The 18,233-nt window shown below is 48.0% G+C and overlaps 3 protein-coding genes across 6 annotated transcripts; 1 reads left to right on the top strand and 2 right to left on the bottom strand.

Annotated features, from left to right (window-relative positions):
• Window positions 1-333: 333 nt before the first annotated feature.
• Window positions 334-3,373, bottom strand: CD14 (CD14 molecule). 2 transcript variants are annotated; one of them, XM_061423716.1, is made up of 2 exons: window positions 3,136-3,373; window positions 334-3,045 (listed from the first exon to the last, which is right to left on the bottom strand). In XM_061423716.1, exons 1-2 carry the CDS (start codon window positions 3,136-3,138, stop codon window positions 1,927-1,929), a joined length of 1,122 nt encoding a protein of 373 aa, XP_061279700.1. In that variant the 5' UTR covers window positions 3,139-3,373; the 3' UTR covers window positions 334-1,926. The 2 variants fall into 2 exon arrangements, with proteins under 2 accessions (XP_061279700.1, XP_061279699.1); XM_061423715.1 differs by having other exon boundaries at window positions 3,130-3,338.
• A 6,711-nt stretch (window positions 3,374-10,084) lies between these two features.
• TMCO6 (transmembrane and coiled-coil domains 6) lies at window positions 10,085-15,923 on the top strand. Of its 3 annotated transcripts, none has more exons than XM_061423709.1 (12): window positions 10,085-10,264; window positions 10,384-10,496; window positions 12,471-12,586; window positions 12,693-12,876; window positions 13,166-13,270; window positions 13,430-13,515; window positions 13,742-13,858; window positions 14,061-14,184; window positions 14,276-14,462; window positions 14,606-14,700; window positions 15,090-15,257; window positions 15,486-15,923. In XM_061423709.1, exons 1-12 carry the CDS (start codon window positions 10,180-10,182, stop codon window positions 15,597-15,599), a joined length of 1,494 nt encoding a protein of 497 aa, XP_061279693.1. In that variant the 5' UTR covers window positions 10,085-10,179; the 3' UTR covers window positions 15,600-15,923. The 3 variants fall into 3 exon arrangements, with proteins under 3 accessions (XP_061279693.1, XP_061279694.1, XP_061279695.1); XM_061423710.1 differs by having other exon boundaries at window positions 14,061-14,172; XM_061423711.1 differs by lacking the exon at window positions 13,430-13,515 and having other exon boundaries at window positions 14,065-14,184.
• NDUFA2 (NADH:ubiquinone oxidoreductase subunit A2) lies at window positions 15,881-18,230 on the bottom strand. Its single transcript, XM_061423718.1, has 3 exons — window positions 18,073-18,230; window positions 17,844-17,950; window positions 15,881-16,193 (listed from the first exon to the last, which is right to left on the bottom strand). Exons 1-3 carry the CDS (start codon window positions 18,171-18,173, stop codon window positions 16,102-16,104), a joined length of 300 nt encoding a protein of 99 aa, XP_061279702.1. The 5' UTR covers window positions 18,174-18,230; the 3' UTR covers window positions 15,881-16,101.
• Between the last annotated feature and the right edge of the window lie 3 nt (window positions 18,231-18,233).

The raw sequence follows: 18,233 nt of genomic DNA on the forward strand, positions 1-18,233 counted from the left end.
CCTGGAGAAGGGAATGGCAACCCACTGCAATATTCTTGCCTGAGAAATCCCATGGACAGAGGAGCCTGGCAGGTTACAGTCCATGGGGTTGCAAAAGACACAAGTTAATGACTAAACCACTACAACCACCATTGAATAGAGAGCCCAGATATAAAACCTGACACACACGGTCAAATGATTTTCAAGAAGGGTGCCAAGTCCATTCAATGTCTTTTCAAAAACTGGTATTGGGAAAACTATCGACATGCAAAATGTTGGGAAGCAGATATATTGAATAATATCCATCAGACTGAGAAAGAACTTTGAGATTAAAAAACGAAGCAGGCAACTCCATAAAGTACAGTTTGAAGTTTATTGTGGGTACTGACATACAGCCATGTTACTTACATAATGCGGGTGTTGTGAATTTACATACAGCCAAGATCCAGATGCACTCACAGATGCACTCTGAGACGGGGATACCTGAGATTTAAAGGGGTCAAGGCTAAAAACAGAATTTGACTACCAAGTAAGCTGCACATCTGCATCCAAGGGAACCTGGGCTTTTTCCTCCCTGAGGGTCTCATGACCGTTAACCATCTGTGTCAGCAAAAGGCATCCTTCCAGTTTTCTTTTTTTTTTTCTTCCCGTTTTCATATCAGATGAAGGCAAGAGTAAAAGCTAATTAGGTAAATTATCTGGCTTGGGTACACTCCTTGTGAGTAGAGTAAAGCTCAGTTGTGCAGAGAGGGGAGGAGGCAGGACTGTGGGCCTAAGATGAAACTGACAAAATGGAGCCAGTGAGGTTTGGCCACACAGATTGGCAGTTTATTTAGCTGTCCCTGTGATTCTTTGAGTCTGATGACCTGTGTAACTTTCCCTTCAATGTAATAATGTGCATTCTCTGTTACTATCTGTGTGGTTCTGGACACTGGAGGAAGGCAGGCAGGAGAAGGGCTATGTTTACATGCCTCTCCCCACTCCTCTTCAGGTCCCCGTTGAGGCATATCTAGATCCCTTATGGACGTGACTACCTCCTTGATGTGGTGAAGAAGGAACCCTTAGAAGGAACAGTCCCTCTTGGTTGATGTCCTGGGTCTCTGAGATGATGTGGCTCAGGGGACATATACTGTTAATTGCCATGTGCAGGGGTCCAAAGAAGCTGTGAAGGGTCTGAGATGTTATACTGTTTGCAAATCAAAGAACAATCATACATTTGTATATTAACATAATTGCAAAATCTCTGGTTCAGAGAAGGTTAAATTATAGCATCTTGCATCAGTTCCCCATTCTCAAGCTCCCCCGTTATTACCTGACAGAGTGAAAATCAGTGTACCTTTGTGGGCAGAGGGGCTCTACACTACAGGAGAGCAACCCTGAAATTATAAACCTCAGAGCTTAGGTAGAATGAGTGGCATAGCTGTCTTTCCTCACTGGGGGTTGAAGGGGAAAAAAAAAAGAGTAAGAATAAGCAAATGCCTCTGGGTTTTATTACCTTGGAGAGGGAGCAGCTGAGCTGGCTCTTGGAAAATGCACCAGAGAGGAAACATTTAGTATCCTTCCAGGCATGTTTACCATTCAAACATCCTTTAACACAGGTTCTAGTAATCTGTTCAGAAAACCCCAAATGGCAGGGAAACCCTGCAGGGAAACCACGCAGCCCTAGACACTCAACTTTTCCATACCCCTTCTGCCCCCGTAGTTCTTTTCTATGGTAGGGCGGGTATGGTTTCTAGCAAGTTAGGATGAAGAAAGTTTAAGTATAATGGATTCCCTGTCCAGCACTGTGCCCAGTAAACATCTGCTGAGTCAATGACACGGATCTGCTGTTTAAGATTTTAATAAGGATGGGGCAGAAGGCTGGTTGGTTGAGATGTCCTGGCGAGGGTCTCCCGGAGCCAGGGCAATCTGAGCCAATTCATTCCTCTTCCCTCTCTTCCCCTGGCCTTACGCGAAGCCTCGGGCTCCTTGAAGCAGCGCCAGGGCTCCTGACACCCCCATGGTCAAGGCAGAACGCGCACAGGCTGGGACCACGCCGGAGATCATCGGGTCATTTTGGTGCTGGAGGGCTCCAGGGTCCAGAAAGGGATTTCCGTCCAGAGTCAGGTCATTTACCTCGGGCAGCTCGTCTCGCCGCGGCTCCCTGCTTAGCTTGTTGCAGCTGAGATCAAGCACGCTGAGCTTAGGGGGCAGTCCCTTAGGCACTTGCTCCAGCCCAGCGAACGACAAATTGAGAGACCTTAGTGCACTGGGCCAGACACATCGGGTAGCACCCGGGGCGGTGACTCGCAGCGAGTTGTGGCTGAGGTCCAGGCTTTGGGGCTGCACCCTCGCTGCCGCCAGCGCCGCGCACACGCCGCTCGGCGTCTCCATCCCCGCGTTGCGTAGCGCTAGATATTGGAGGGCCGGGAACTTGTTCGGACAGAGAGCTGCCATCAGCCCGCTGTCGCCGAGACTGGGATTGTCAGACAGGTCTAGGGTGGTGAGCGCCTCGAAGGTGGAGAGCCCTGCGCACGGAAAGGCAAGCGAGTGTGCTTGGGCAATGTTCAGCACCCTGAGCCCAGGCTTGAGCCACTGCTGCAGTTCGCCGAGCCAGGCACCTCCTGTTGTCCACGATACGTTACGGAGACTGAGGGTGGTGAGCGCAGGCCCAGCGGCTTCCAGAGGCGTCGGGGGCGTTGGGCCGGTTACCTCCAGGTCCGCAAGCGTCAGTTCCTTGAGACGAGAGTACCCGAGCGCGCGCAGAACGGCGACCAGAAGCTGAGCAGGAACCTGTGCAGCGCCCAGCTTGAGTCGCCGAACGCGCAGAGCCTTGATTGTGTCAGCATACTGCTTCGGGTTGGTGTCGGCTCCCTTGAGAAACTGTTCCAGGCTGCGGCCGCCGGCACTGATCTCCACCTCGACGGCAACCATACACTGAACGGCGCTAGACCAGTCAGGCTTCGGATCCGTGAAGTTGCAGACACAACGGAAATCGTCGTCGTCCAGCTCGCAGGGTTCTGTTGTGTCCGCAGACACACGCAGCAGTGACGGCAGCAGCAGCAGCAGCAGGTAGGGCACGCACACCTGGAAAGACAGCGGAGGTCAGGGCGGCCCAAGCCTGTTCCTAAGGTTCCCCAAATAGCCCACGCTTCGGCCCCAAGAACATACTCTCACCATAGTCGGTAGATTCTCAGAGCCTCTGCCTCTCTCTCTGGTTGTCGGCTGGACTGTGGCTTCTTTCCTTTACAGTGGCTCACGCCGGCTTCCAGCCTCCACAAACCTATCTGTCTTTACTCTTTGGCAGCCTCTGAGAGTTTATGTAACCCTGTGATGTCGCTCTGCTCCCCCTTCTTTGAACCCTGTCACTCCCCACTTTTCTTCCTCCCAGCCACCCCATTCGCTACTCTTCCTGGAAATTTCGCAATGAAGGATGTTGCCTGGAAAGGGGCTATAACAGGAAGGATCTTGCAAGGCCTCTATTCCTCTGACCCAGGCAGTGCTCAGATGACTCAGATGCCCCCAGGCTTGTCTGGGTTGGAGAAAAGGAGATCCCCAGTTCCTCAGGCCAGGATTCTCAATGTCCCCTGCCCCTATCCCAGTGATTCAGCCTGGGTACTTTCCATAACTTTTCTCTAGTCTTGGTGGTTGTTATTAACTTCCTATTACCCAAGTTCAACTCCCTGAATTTCCTCAGATATTTAACTGGATATTTTGTGGAAGAGACTGCAAACTTCATTGATCAACTCCAAGGGCTAGTTCCAGAGAAGAAGTTGGTCTAAAGAACAGCTTCCCCCCCACGTCCTTTTTTGCTTTTTGCTGACTTGTTCTTTAAATGTGTTTATTAAGAAAGTAACCGATTTTTTTTTTTTTTTTTTGGCCCTGCTGCTTGTGTGATCTTAGTTCCCTGACCAGGAATTGAATGTCCACACCCCTGCAGTGGGAGTGCAGTCTTAACCACCGGACCACCAGGGAAGTTACAGACACAGTGGAAATCTTCATTGGCCAGCTTTGGTGTGTCTCGCTGCTGCTGCTACTAAGTCACCTCAGTTGTGTCTGACTCTGTGTGACCCCATAGACGGCAGCCCACCAGGCCCCCCTTCCCTGGGATTCTCCAGGCAAGAACACTGGAGTGGGTTGCCATTCCCTTCTCCAATGCATGAAAGTGAAAAGTGAAAGTGAAGTCGCTCAGTCCTGTCCGACTTGTATCGATCCCATGGACTGCAGCCTACCAGGCTCCTCTGTCCTTGGGATTTTCCAGGCTAGAATACTGGAGTGGGTTGCCATTGCCTTCTCCAGGTGTGTCTTAGGAGAAGGTAATCCTGATAGATTTTTTTAAATTGAAGTATAACTGATGTACAATGTTACGTGTAACAGGTGTGCAATGTGGTGATTCACAATTTTTAAAGTAACAGCTTTCTTAAAAGTAGAGAAGTCTATGTGTTGAACAGAGACACATTGGCCTAGTGCCTCACTCTCTTAGTTTCCACTTCTCTATGCTGACATTTGAGAAACCAGATATTCCTAATATAATTTTCTCACTTGCACCTAGCTCTCTCCTGCCCTCTCCCCAGCACAATTCCTATGTCCTAGGAAGGAAAAGCTGGACCTATGTTGAATGAGGATTAATTAGTAACTCACCTACTCTTTCAAGAAAAGAAAAGCAAATTTCCCAGAGGGTGGGGAAGTGTTACCAAACCAGGTTCGTTTGGCCAACAGGAATTAAGCCAAACACCGAAACACTGAAGTTTGTAGAAAGGATTTATTCATGAGGTATCTGAGGAGCAGGAAGAACAAATCTCACATTTACCTCCTCCATGGAAAGGGGCTTAGGATATTTATGGGTGAAGGGTATAGACTGGTTGGAGGTGCAGAAGAAGGTAATCGGGGACAGGAAAAAAGGTGAGTAATCAGTACTCTGCTCAGGTGTATCTGAGTTACATGCTTCTTCATCGGAGGGACATTCATAAAATGGTAGTATTAGCATGGTCTGAGGGTGAAGTTTTGGCCCTCTGACATCAAAAGGCCATCCATCCAGCACTCACACAGACCCGGTTGGAGGGTTGTGGTTTCAAGCAGTCTTAATCAGCTGGAATGTGAACTGGACAAGAGCTGACTCTAAATTCCTGAAAAATCAGCTTAAGGAACCATTACTATAGCGATCCGTACATCAGAGGTATTACCCACAAAGAGGTATTAATGGAGTTTTGTGACATACTGTGTAAGCTACATGAGGATATGTAATTTGCAGGAACAATTAAGGCTAAGGCAAGCTTGATTGGTGAAAGCAAATTACATGATATTATTTATTAAGCAAGTTACAGTTCAAAAGATCTAGTTGATGACTGCCTTCAGTTTCAGAAGGGCTATACTTTTAAAAGAGCCCTTATAAGTCTGAACTTCTAGATTTCTGGGCAAAGAGCTACATAAAAACACTTGAATTTTCACTTCCCTTTTTCCCCATTCCAAACAAGGAGCCCACATTGGACCACACTGCCTCCTATATGTCCTGTTGGGCATATCCTAATACCCAAAGTCATGCCTAAAGGCCAGACCATGTCATTGGGACATTCCTGACGACCAAGATATGAGTATAGTTCAGTGTGAAATATACCAACTGACTGCAGTCAGACAAACAGGCTTGGAATCCCAACACTACCACTAAGGTTGTAGCAGTAGCCCTTCATTGTTGTCTTCAGCAGAGTCTCTGCATTCAGAGGACCCAGGCTACTGAAGCCTGCCTCCTCAGCAAATTCCACCACCTTAACAACAAAGATCTACTGTATAGTGAAGAAACTCTATTCAATATCTTATAGTAACCTGTAATGAAAAAGGATCTGAAAAAGAATATATATATATATATATATATATATAAATGACTGAATCACTTTGCTGTACACCTGAAACTAATGTAACATAAATGAACTATACTTCAATTTTTAAAAGTGATTTAAAAGATTCCATCATCTTATGGGAGACACTCCAAGTTAAGAGGGGCAATAATGGTTCTGCAAAGTTCCCAAGTCACAGCTTCATTCAAAAAATATCCATCATTTGTCTACCAAGTGCCAGAGCTGATGCCAAGCCTCGGGATGCTGATGTGACCATCACATAGCTCCTCAAGTACTCTAGGAGGTGGGGGAGGCAAACGCAGACACAGAACTACAGTCCATGGTGAACAGGATTCTTACACAGGAGAAAATAAGGACTTGTGGGAGCTCTAGAGAAAGAAACAGCTAGGCCTGTAGTAGGACACAGAGCTGTTTCTTACAGGATTAACAGTGTTGCCAGGCAGATAAGTGCAACAAAACAAACAAACAAAAACAAGCCCTCCTCCCCCACCAAAAAAGAAAAAACAAAAATAGTTTGGGCAGCTGTAACTGAGCAGACACTCTGGGAAGAGCATAGATTTTTCCTGGGGACTTGCCTTATCTTTCATATTATGAGAAAGATGTAGGTGTCAGAAGTTAACCTGTCCCATAAGGAAGGGGACAAGACCCGGATCCTATTCCCCAGCCATATAATGGTGCATCAATAATGATACTCAGGGAATTCCCTGCTGGTCTGAGGGCTAGGGCTCCATGCTTCCACTAAATAAATAAATAATTCTCAATAAATGATTGTCCAGAGGCTGGATGGATGCTGGAGCTGAAGAGAAAATGTGGAGGATAAGATGATGCTCTGAAGATATTTAACTAGATGTTTTGTTGAAGAAATCAAAGACTTCCTTGACTGACTCCAAGAAGTGGAATTAAATCCAAGGGAAGGAAGTTGGTTTGAAGAACAGTTGGTTCAAAGAACACTTTTCTTTCATGGATTTGTTCTTACTTGCACTTTTGCCTAAGTAGTAGCTTTCAAAAAATTGTTGTTGTGTCTGACTCTTTGCAACCCCATGGACTGCAGCACATCAGGCTCCCCCGTCCCTCTCTAACTCCCAGAGTTTGCTCAGATTCATGTCCATTGAGTCAGTGATGTTATCTAACCATCTTGTTCTCTGCTGCCCCCATGTCCTTTTGCCTTCAGTCTTTCCCAGCATCAGGATCTTTTTCAATGAGGCAGCTCTTTGCATCAGGTGGTCAAAGTATTGGAGCTTCAGCTTCAGCATTAGTCCTTCCTGAATATTCAGGATTGATTTCCTTTAGGATTGACTGGTTTGATCTGTTTGCTCTCCAAGGGGCTCTCAAGAGTTTTCTCCAGCAACACAATTTGAACACATCAATTCTTTGGCGCTCAGCCTTCTTTTTGGTCCAACTCTCACAACTACCAAACTTTTTTTGGCAAAGTGATGTCTCTGCTTTTTAATATGCTGTCCAGGATTTGTCATAGGTTTTCTTCCAAGGAGCAAGTGTCTTTTAATTTCAAAAGATCAGCAGTTTCTTTAAGAATTCTTTAACTTTTTTTTCTTGGCATACACCTTGCCCAGGATCTTAGATCCCCACCAGCGACTGAACTCTCTGTCCTCAGCAGTGAAAGTTTGGAGTCCGGACCACCAGGGAATTCCCTCAATGAAAATTCTTAAGTGCTACCAGGACTCTACTCTCTTGGAGTTGTGAAGGGGGTTTGGAAGGAGAAAACATCAAAAAACTATACTGTAACAATGACAGCTGTGAAAAGGGTTATGAAGAAGTGTATGGTGCTACATGCTCTCAAACAGGGGCCTGGTCCAGTTCTTCTGAGACGGGCAGTGGATATCTTGAGGATGGTGTTAGTTAAAGGAAGGAGGCTGGTTTTAGTAGAGGTGGGGTGGCAAAAACTGGGCTCTAGACAATGGAACAGCCTGTGCAGAAGCCCAGAAGAGAAAATAGTGCAAGGCTTGTTTAGGGAACAAAAATCCTAGGAGAGATGAGTAAGGCACGACTGGAGAGGTATGCAGGAAATAAACCATGTAGGGCTTAGTTGGGCACAATTCAGATTTTGAGGGTATGGAACAGTTTTTATTTTGGCCGCGCCACCCAGCTTTTGGTATCTTAGTTCCAGAGGGCGGATTGAACCTGGGGCTATGGCAGTGAAAGCACCTAGTCCTAACCACTGAACTGCCAGGGAATTCCCTGGAACATGGTGTTTAATTCACCAGTGTTTCCCCATTACCTAGTAGATTAGTGGCGCTCAAAGTTGATGAAACAATTACTTTATTGCAAAAATAATGCCATTCCCTTTTATGCAGAACAGTGATCCATAATTGTATTTGTCTCATTTTTCTCACCTGTAAAATTGGGATTTTTACTCTCCAAGCCAGGCTTCAGCAATACGTGAACCGTGAACTTCCAGATGTTCAAGCTGGTTTTAGAAAAGGCAGAGGAACCAGAGCTCAAATTGCCAACATCCGCTGGATCATTGAAAAAGCAAGAGAGTTCCAGAAAAACATCTATTTCTGCTTTATTGATTATGCCAAAGCCGTTGACTGTGTGGATCACAATAAACTGTGGAAAATTCTGAAAGAGATGGGAATACCAGACCACCTGACCTGCCTCTTGAGAAACCTGTATGCAGGTCAGAAAGCAAAAGTTAGAACTGGTCATGGAACAACAGACTGGTTCCAAATAGGAAAAGGAGTACATCAAGGCTGTATATTGTCACCCTGCTTATTTAACTTATATGCAGAGTACATCATGAGAAACGCTGGGCTGGATGAAGCACAAGCTGGAATCAAGCTTGCTGGGAGAAATATCAGTAACCTCAGATATGCAGATGACACCACCCTTATGGCAGAAAGTGAAGAACTAAAGAGCCTCTTGATGAAAGTGAAAAAGGAGAGTGAAAACTAAGATCCGGTCCCATCACTTCATGGCAAATAGATGGGGAAACTGTGACTGACTTTATTTTTCTGGGCTCCAAAATCACTGCAGATGGTGACTGCAGCCATGAAATTAAAAGACGCTTACTCCTTGGAAGGAAAGTTATGACCAACCTAGACAGCATATTAAAAAGCAGAGACATTACTTTGCCAACAAAGGTCTAGTCAAGGCTATGGTTTTTCCAGTGGTCGTGTATGGATGTGAAAGTTGGACTATAAAGAAGGCTGAGCGCAGAAGAATTGATGCTTTTGAACTGTGGTGTTGGAGAAGACTCTTGAGAGTCCCTTGGACTGCAAGGAGATCCAACCAGTCCATCCTAAAGGAGATCGGTCCTGGGTGTTCATTGGAAGGACTGATGTTGAAGCTGAAACTCCAATACTTTGGCCACCTGATGCAAAGAGCTGACTCATTTGAAAAGACCCTGATGCTGGGAAAGATTGAGGGCAGGAGGAGAAGGGGACGACAGAGGATGAGATGGTTGGATGGCACCACCGACTCAATGGACATGGGTTTGGGTGGACTCCAGGAGCTGGTGTTGGACAGGGAGGCCTGGCTTGCTGCAGTTCATGGGGTCGCAAAGGATCGGACACGACTGAGCGACTGAAGTGAACTGAACTGAAAATGGGGATAATTGTCATGGCAACGTCCAGGGTTTAGCTAGCACTCATTACTGAGAATCATTGTTATTGGTGAAATGGCATTCGATATCTTCAAGGGTAGTTTTTTTTTTTTTTTCTTTCGGGGCTTTTAAAGGGGCACTCAGGATTTTAGTTTCCCGATTAGGGATCCAACCGCGCCGGCCCCAGCGGAAGCGTGGGGTCTTAACCCCTGGACTCCAGGGAAGTTCCTCTAGAACTCAGGGTAGTTTTGAATGTTCTTTTAGATTGTGTTAGGGGTGGGAAGGTTGTGTTTGCTGACACTAGTAGCCAGGGGTTTTCAGTGTCGGAAGCCGAAAAACCGAAGGCAGAGGGACAGCTTGCCAGGGTCCTCTGTCCATGCGATTTCCCAGACAATACTGGAGTGGGTTGCCATTCCCTTCTCCAGGGATCGAACCTATGTCTCCTGCATTGGCAGGCGGATTCTTTACCACTGAGCCACCAAAGAAGCCCGAAGCCACAACTGCTACTTGAAATTCGCTTGGCTGAAGGTCCCATCCCTCAATTAGTGGCCCCTCCCCGCCTTCGCCCCACCCAATCCTGTCTTTGCATCTTCCCTCCCTCTGTCTGCCCCACCCTCTCGCCGCTTCGCCAAGGCTGGCCTGTGGTCGCGCCCCCTCGTTCCGCCCCGCCTTCACTTCGCTTCGTGCCCCGTCCACTGGCACCTCCCCTTCCGGCCTGCGCTGCGCCTGCGCCCGCTGTGTTCGGTTGTGGATCTCTGGGTAAAGTTGTTGGCTCTCCAGTTCGTGCAGAATTTTTCCACTTCTATCATGTGGAGCGGACGGCGGGGCCTCCTCAGGTCGTCAGGCTGCGGAGTGGAGGAGCTACGGTGCCGCCGGCGGGAGCGGGAGGCAGGTGCGGGTGGGCGAGGGAACACGGGAGGATGGGGTTATGGCGGTCGGGGATGGGGCAACGGGACGAGCCCCTGGGTTGTGGGTTCTCCTCCCATGCTCAGCCGGCTCCTTTCCCATCAGCACTGCGGAAGGCGCGGAGGGAGCAGCAGCTGGTCAGCAAGAGGCTGCTGAGAGACGAAGCTACGGAGGAAGCCGAAGGGGGATGTGTGGTCGTGATCCTCGGAGAAGCCGAGGTGAGCGGTCAGGATGCGTGATGACAGTCACACCCACTAGGCGGCAAATTCCTTCTGTCGTACTCGAGGGTTGTCTCCAAACCTGAACGCGGACCCTTCAACATCTCTATCCGTCTAGTGCTCAGTCGCTTCAGTCTTGTCCGACTTTTTGTGACTCCTCTATGTACTGTAACCCGCCAGGCTCCTCTCTCCATGGGATTCTCCCGGCAAGAATACTAGAGTGGGTTGCCATTTGCTTGTTCATCCGTCTAGTGGGCCAAGCCAGAAACCAGGAAATCATTCTTGACAACATTCCTTACCCCCACACCAATACATCATCAAGTCCTCCCCTCCCCCCCTTTTTTTTGCCTCCTAAGTCTTTACATGGCGTTGCCGTCAAAATTGACAGTACCCTCTTCTCTGCATACTTAACAGAAGCCTTTTAACAGGTCATCTACTGAAATTTTGCCTCTCTCAGATTCATTCTTTGGGAGGGGGTTTCAGGATGGGAGACACCTGTACACCCGTGGCTGATTCATGTTGATGTATGGCGAAAACCACCACAATATTGTAAAGTGATTACCCTCCTATTAATTAAAAAAAAATTCATTCTTTACACATCAGGCAGATGCGTCCAAAATCCTTCCTGTGATCTACACACTCTAGCATAGTATAACCTCTGCCATTTGTAATCTTATCAGTTTACTCATTTCAGCCACATTGTCCTCTTTTCAGTTCTTGGAACACTATACCAGCCCCGTTATTCTCTTAAGGCCTTTGCATTTGCTGCATCTAAAGTAGGTCTGCAGAATGTAATGTTAATAATTTTCTTGTTTGTTACCTTTTTTCTAACTAGACTTTATCTTATTTGTCATCATTGAAAATTCAGATGCCTATATAGTATCTGGTGTATAGTAGATGCTCAGCATTTATGGAATAAGTGAACAAAAGAACTTATTTCAGGTCATTTATTCATGTAATAAGCATCAGGCATACCCTATGTTTATGTGTATAGTTTATGATGAACTTATACCTAGGTTACGTCATTTATTCATTGTGTGTCTATTTTGTACCAAGACACCTATGTTGGGTACTCAGGTACACAAAAAAGAAAAGAGTCCCTTTCTTTGACATGTTCCCAACCCATTAAAGGAGACAGATGAGCTCCTACCTGTGGTGAAGGAAACATGAGGCACAGTAGAAACAACTGAGTCTTTCAAAGGATACCAGAAAGAACTAACTTCCCAGAGGCAGTGAGAAGAGAAATCTGAAGGAAGTGGAGGACCTGTGGATGGTATCCCAGGCAGAAGGGATGGATATTGCAAAAGTTTGGAAACATTAAAAAACACAAGTCTGCTGCTGCTACTGCTAAGTCGCTTCAGTCGTGTCCGACTCTGTGCGACCCCATAGATGGAAGCCCACCAGGCTGCCCCGTCCCTGGGATTCTCCAGGCAAGAACACTGGAGTGGGTTGCCATTTCCTTCTCCAGTGCATGAAAGTGAAAAATGAAAGGGAAGTCACACAGTCGTGTCCGACTCGTAGCGACCCCATGGACTGCAGCCAACCAGGCTCCCCTGGAGTGGGGTGCCATTGCCTTCTCTGAAAACACAAGTCATGTTACGATAAATGTTGTTGCAGTGTCAGTTGTATGGGGACAATGGCTGGAGGGGTAGGTTATGCCAGGCTGATAGGTTTAAATGTTATTGAAATAACCCAGTAAAACACCGAAGTAGATGTTACTCCCATTTTTCAGGTGAGACACTGGGTTTAGTCCCCTGTAGATTAAGTGGCAGGGCTGGTATTAAATACAGTTTTGATTCCCTCTTCTGTCCACTCTACTGCAGGGTTGGCATTTATTAGCCATAATAATGTGAATGACAGGTTCTAGGGATCGTGCCATATTGGAGGGCTCACAGGTGAAGTAGAGCAGAACTCATGCCTTGCTATCTGGGATCGATGTGTTGCCATGTCTCATTTCCCTGCCCTGTTCTGCAGATCCAGGAGTTCCTGCGGTTGGCCCAGCGGGGCACAGAGGAAAAGGAGAGGGAGAGGGCTCTGGTCAGCCTTCGTCGAGGCTTGCAGCACCCTGAGACACAACAGACCTTCATCAGGTCAGTGTGGATGATGTGAGTGGGTGGCTGGGGCTCTGGCGGATGGACAGGGGTGCGGAGAGAATGGGCCGCTAGCTGAGAAGGACTCTGGTGCTCACTCATGTAGGCTGGAGGGCAGCATTCGGACCCTGGTTGGGCTCCTGACCAGCAACCAGGCCCTGCTGCAGCTTGAGGCGGCTCGGTGCCTTCATGAGCTCTCTCACTCTGAGCAGTCTGCGGTGGCTGAGGCCTGCCTGCCAGCCACTTCCTACCTTCTCACCTACCTCTCCGGTCACAGCTCAGACTTTATAGTAAGCCCTGTTCTGTCCTACCTTGTTCTTGGGTTGGATTTAAAAATTGTGCTTTTGGGTCCATTTTGAGCTGGCAGGTAGGTTCAAGAGGAAAACCTGGTTCCCTGACAGCCACAGCCATACATGCACCATCACCTGCCACTCCCCTGTGCCCAGATTCTCAAGGACTGGGATGCTTCATCTTTCCCATTCCCACCCCAGCCCCCACCCATGCCCCCCCACCCCATCCACCCCCGGCCTGAGATCCTGAGGGAGGCCAAGTCCAGTGCTTTTGTTGTTCTGCTCTCAGGAGCTCTGTCTGTATACCCTGGGTAACCTGATTGTGGAGAGTGAGGCTGTGAGAAGGCAGCTTCTGCCTCAAGGCATTGTTCCAGCCTTGGCTGCCTGCATCCAGGTGAGTGTCCACCTTTCTTCCTCCTGGAGTACCCATCTCCTTACACGCCCCCCCTGCTTTGGTTAGGCAGCTCCAGCCTCTTCTCTGTGCTAAGGGATTGAAAGTCTTAGGAAATCTTATGGCCTAGGTTCCAGAGTCAGATCCCTACTCTGCTTCTAGTCTCCCCATCTGACTGTGCTGGAAGCCCTTGGATATGCCTTGTCCCAGCTTCTGCAGGCTAAGGAAGCTCCAGAGAAGATCATCCCGTAAGTAAAACTCATGTGTAGGCAAGTGTGACCTACTCGGTAGTGTAGCCCCTGGATGCCTGACTGAGTCTTGTTTCCAACGCATTGGACATTTCAACCCCATGCGCCTGACTGGGAAGAGTTTTGGGTTTGGGGCACTTTTCCCACCAGCTCTTCGGGTTTGGGAACAGTGATTTAACATCTTGCCTTCCATGGTTCCTACTCACCGCTCTGCTTCTACTGACAGCTTGGTCCTGGGCTCTACTCTCCCCCAGCACATACTGCAACTGTTACAGCCTGGCCCAAAGCTGAACCTTGGGGTAGCTGTGGAGTTTGCCTGGTGCCTTCACTACATCATCTGCAGGTAATAGGGTAATTGGGAAAGTGCCACAGACTTCCCCTGGGGCTTCCTTCCATGACACTCAGGCTTTAGTTTCTGGAATTGTGGGGATGAGTCTCTTCTCTGGTCCTCTCTTCTTGGAGCCCAGGGAACACACAGACCTAGGCTGTTTGCCAGCTTAAGGTAGGACTGACTGAGTAGTGACTGCTTGCTTCCTGTTGCCCAGCCAGGTCAACAATGCCCTGCTCATCACCCAGGGGGCTCTAACCACCCTGGGGCTGCTGCTGTTGGACTTGGCTGCAGCTGTCCAGAGAACTGAGGATGCAGGACTGGAGCTGGTATGTGGACAGGTCAATATCTGGGTGACCTTCTGATTCAGGTCCAGCTCGTGTGCAGGTTGCCCCTTCCTCTTTAAACCTGAATCCCTACTTGTCTTTACAGCTGGTATGCCCTGTTGTTCGGTGTCTAAGCAACTTGCTGACAGAGGCAGCAGCAGAGACTGTGGGAGGGCCAATGCAACTCCGAGATGAGCGTGTTCTGGCAGCCTTATTTATCCTTCTGCAGTTCTTTCTCCACAAACAGCCTAGCCTGCTTCCTGAGGGCCTCTGGCTCCTTAACAACCTCACTGGTAAGCACCACGATCTGCCTTGGCCTGGACCTTTAGCTCCTAGGAATATTTCCTCTTGGTCTGAGCTGAGGTGGGTAGGATTGGGAGTGGGTTGGTTTCATGCCTGAGTTGGAGGAACTTCACTCTGACATTTTCCCTTTTAGCAAACAGTCCTAGTTTCTGTACCTCCTTGATCTCCCTGGATCTGATTGAGCCCCTCTTGCACTTGCTGTCAGTGTCTAATGTGGTGAGCGTATTGGTAGGTATTTGGGTCCCTTGAGTCCAAGATATGGTGGCCTAAGTGTAAAACAGTGGGAGCAGACCTGAGCCCTCAGAAGTACCCTGAGCTGAGAGCTGGCAGGTGGTGTGGTATGGATTCCTTCAGGGCCAGACCATCAGTCACAGAGCAGTCTAGGTATGAGTTCCTAAACTATAGTTTACTAGTTATTAACCTTTGGCATGTCAGCTAACCACCTTAAGCTTCAGTTTCATTTATAATTGGGAATAGTAATCCTACCAGAGGGTGCCTAAAGGGATTACAGAATATGCATATTAAGAGTGCTTGGCATGGTGACTGGGCATGTGGTCAGCACTCCATTCCAGCTTTGGGTTTCATTGTGGGTACTGTGTACATGTTTCTGTCTGCAGGTGCTCACAGTTCTGTGCAACGTTGCAGAGAAAGGTCCCGCTTACTGTCAGCATCTATGGCCAGGGCTCCTGCTCCCCACCTTGCTGGACACGCTGGCCCTCTCTGACACTGAAGTAGTAGGCCAGAGTTTGGAGCTGCTGCAGCTGCTGTTCCTCTATCAGCCAGGGGTGGGTTTCTGGCCTTAGTCCCCAGTCCCCCTGTTCCACCATGGCCCCCTTCCTTACAGTCTTTAGTCATTTCTCTGGGCCTGGCTAGCCTATGTGGGCTCCAGGTTCAATCAAACTTCTTGTTGGGAATGCACTCTTCCAAGAAGAGGTGGGCTAACTCAAGGCTGTGGTGTTTGTGTGCTGCAGCTCAGGGACCCAGTGTTGAATCTCTTTCTTCCCTGCTCTTAGGCTGCCCAGGCCTTCTTGCAGCAGTCAGGGCTGCAGGCCTTACAAAGACATGAGGAGGTGGCACAGCTCCAGGATCGCGTGCATGCTCTCCAGCAGACAGCTCTTCATGGGTGACTTGACTTCTGAAAGTCATGTACTCCACTCCTTATCTCCCATACTCCCCAGTGTCCTGGCCCATAGAGCCCCTTTGGGGGTTTAGAACCATAAGGGTATCATGCCTTCAGCTCCTACACCTAAGCCTAAGCCAGGACCTCTGGATCCCAGCTCCTCCCCTTTCACCCAGCACTGTCCAGGCAAGAGGACCAGATGGAACTCAGTGTGGTGTACTTAATATAGGTCCCTGGAACCTCCTTTTTTCTTGTTCTTTCCCTTTTTTTGATTCAGTGACTCATGGCTTTTGATGGGACAGAATAAAATAAGTTTTATTTTTATATTCAACTGCTTTCCCTCAGATGGTTGCACAATAATGGGTAGTTGGTGGGATGCGAATCAGATCATTTTTAGACAGCATTTTCAGCACAATCTTTATACAGAACAAAATACATTTCTCCACATTGTTCTCAGTCCAGCAGAGCCCAGACTCTGGGGCTGTTGTTTTTAATCCTCAGTGGAGACTTCAGGCTTTGCTACTTAGCACGTTCTCCAGGGCTCTAGTTACCTGATCAGCACTGAAATTGTTCAGAGAGACATTCTTCTCTTGGCCAAATGCTGAGGAGACAGGAGGATTATTAATTATTCACTCTGCACTGTACAGGCTACCAAAGTAGTCTTCCACTTACACTCCTGGTAGGATAGGAAGGGTAGTAAAGAGATACGACCAAAATATATTTGACATGCCTAGAATTTATCCAGTGGGTCTCTAACATATCTTGGAAGCCCAGGTCTAAGTAGAATTTTGGCTCATTCTGAGTGGTCATAATGGGAAGGAAAGTGTTTCAGGGAGGTTTTAAGGGGCATGGTAGCACTGAGTATTAATCATTGTGAACAGAGTATTACATGGGCCTGCCTCTTAACTGTGCCCTTTTAATGGATCCTGTAGTTCATAAACTAATTTGTGTGTCCATCTCCTCTAGTCTACTAGCTTTCAGAAGGAAAATTTTTTTTCCTGCAAACAACTTTTAGTGCATGGCATACTGCACTTAGCTGCACTGTTAAAATCAATCTGCCCTGGGTGTGACTCCCTGCCTTCCTCCAGACATTCCTAGGGCAAAGTGTAATTAAAAGCTGTGATTAAAAATACCATTATTCAGTGAGTGAAAGTGAAGTCGCTCAATCGTGTCTGACTCTTTGCAACCCCATGGACTGTAGCCTGGCAGCCTCCTCCGTCCATGAAATTTTCCAGGCAAGAATACTGGGGTGGGTTGCCATTTCCTTCTCCAGGGGATCTGCCCAACCCAGGGATCGAACTTGGGTCTCTCACATTGCAGGCAGACTCTTTACCATCTGAGCCACCAGGGAAGCCCAATTATTCAGTAAGTATGAATATTTATTGTGTCTCTATGTTCAGGCAACATGACGGTAGTTTTCAAATTGTGGTAAAATGACACAGGTAGTATGTTAATAAATGCTTGGTAAAATGAAATAGGGTAAAGAGGCAATGTTACATAACTGGTCAGGAAATGCCTTTTTGAGGAGGTGATATTGAAGTTCAGATCTACAAGATTACCTGAATTGTAACCTGAAGAGCCAGCTACTGAAGTCTGGCAGAAGTGCAGTCTAGGATTGGGGAACAAATGTAAAAGCTCAACTGTGTTATGCATCTTAGCTGAATAACGTTAGGCATGTTCCATACAATTGTTCGTTCATTGTTCTAATCTCTAAAAGATGAGAAAAAGGAATCCACCCCTCATATACTTAAGGTTCAAGAGATTTGGACAGGAAAGCACTCAACACAGGCAAAACCAATACAATATTGTAAAGTAATTAGCCCCCAATTAAATAAATTTATATTAAAAAACAACAACACAGGGCCTAGCAGCAAATGGTCAACACAGCATTATTTTAGGGTTTACTATTGCGATTCCCATATGCCACCTGGACCCGCACTGACCATAGATAATTTAAAAGGACCTACGTTGGGGGGCTGGACCAGCATCTCTTCTCCCCTAACTGAAGCCTGTTCTGAACTACAAAAACGATTCCTATGAAGGGCAGGGCCCGCCTCCACATGTTACTTGGATACAAACACTCTGTAACTCTGCGAGTGTATATTTCCTTATTTGCATCAAGATCAACAGCAAAGATGAAGTCTGAGTCCCAGTCCCTGTATAGGTTTCTGTGTGACCTTGGGCGGCTCTTTCTCTTTTGGAACCTTTGTTCCCCCACCGGGGTCTCTGGTTCCCTGCGTCCCGCGCTCACCGTAGCGGGCCCAGAGCTTGGGCTGCACATCCGAGCACTCGCGGATTAGGATGGGCAGGTCGGGATTCGCTTTCTTCAGCTCCACATAGCGTTTCTCAATGAAGTCCCTGCGGGGCAGGAGAGAGAACCGCGCGTGCGGTGTGGGCACGGGCCTCTCCAAACACCCGGGAGGTCGAGGTCATGACCCTGGCGCCCCGAACCCCACCCGCCTCACTGGGCCGCGCCTCACCTGACGCCCTGGCTGCCGGGCGAGCGCTGGCACAAATGGATACGAATTTCACGAAGACCCAATTTGCCTCGGACCCCACGAATCGCTGCAGCCGCCGCCATCTCAGCTAGTACTCAATCATCCGCCCTAGACCTTCCGGCCAAGTAATCCTATCAAATCAG

This window comes from Bos javanicus, chromosome 7 (assembly GCF_032452875.1).
Source record: "Bos javanicus breed banteng chromosome 7, ARS-OSU_banteng_1.0, whole genome shotgun sequence".
NCBI lineage: Eukaryota > Metazoa > Chordata > Mammalia > Artiodactyla > Bovidae > Bos > Bos javanicus.

Coding starts and splice junctions, on each gene's coding strand:
- TMCO6 (XM_061423709.1), top strand. CDS start 10,180: ATGTGGAGCGGACGGCGGGGCCTCCTCAGGTCGTCAGGCTGCGGAGTG. Junction 10,497..12,470: donor TGATCCTCGGAGAAGCCGAG/GTGAGCGGTCAG, acceptor CCTGTTCTGCAG/ATCCAGGAGTTCCTGCGGTT. Junction 15,258..15,485: donor TGTTCCTCTATCAGCCAGGG/GTGGGTTTCTGG, acceptor CCCTGCTCTTAG/GCTGCCCAGGCCTTCTTGCA.
- NDUFA2 (XM_061423718.1), bottom strand. CDS start 18,173: ATGGCGGCGGCTGCAGCGATTCGTGGGGTCCGAGGCAAATTGGGTCTT. Junction 17,951..18,072: donor CCCGGCAGCCAGGGCGTCAG/GTGAGGCGCGGC, acceptor CCTGCCCCGCAG/GGACTTCATTGAGAAACGCT. Junction 16,194..17,843: donor CAAGCTCTGGGCCCGCTACG/GTGAGCGCGGGA, acceptor CTGTCTCCTCAG/CATTTGGCCAAGAGAAGAAT.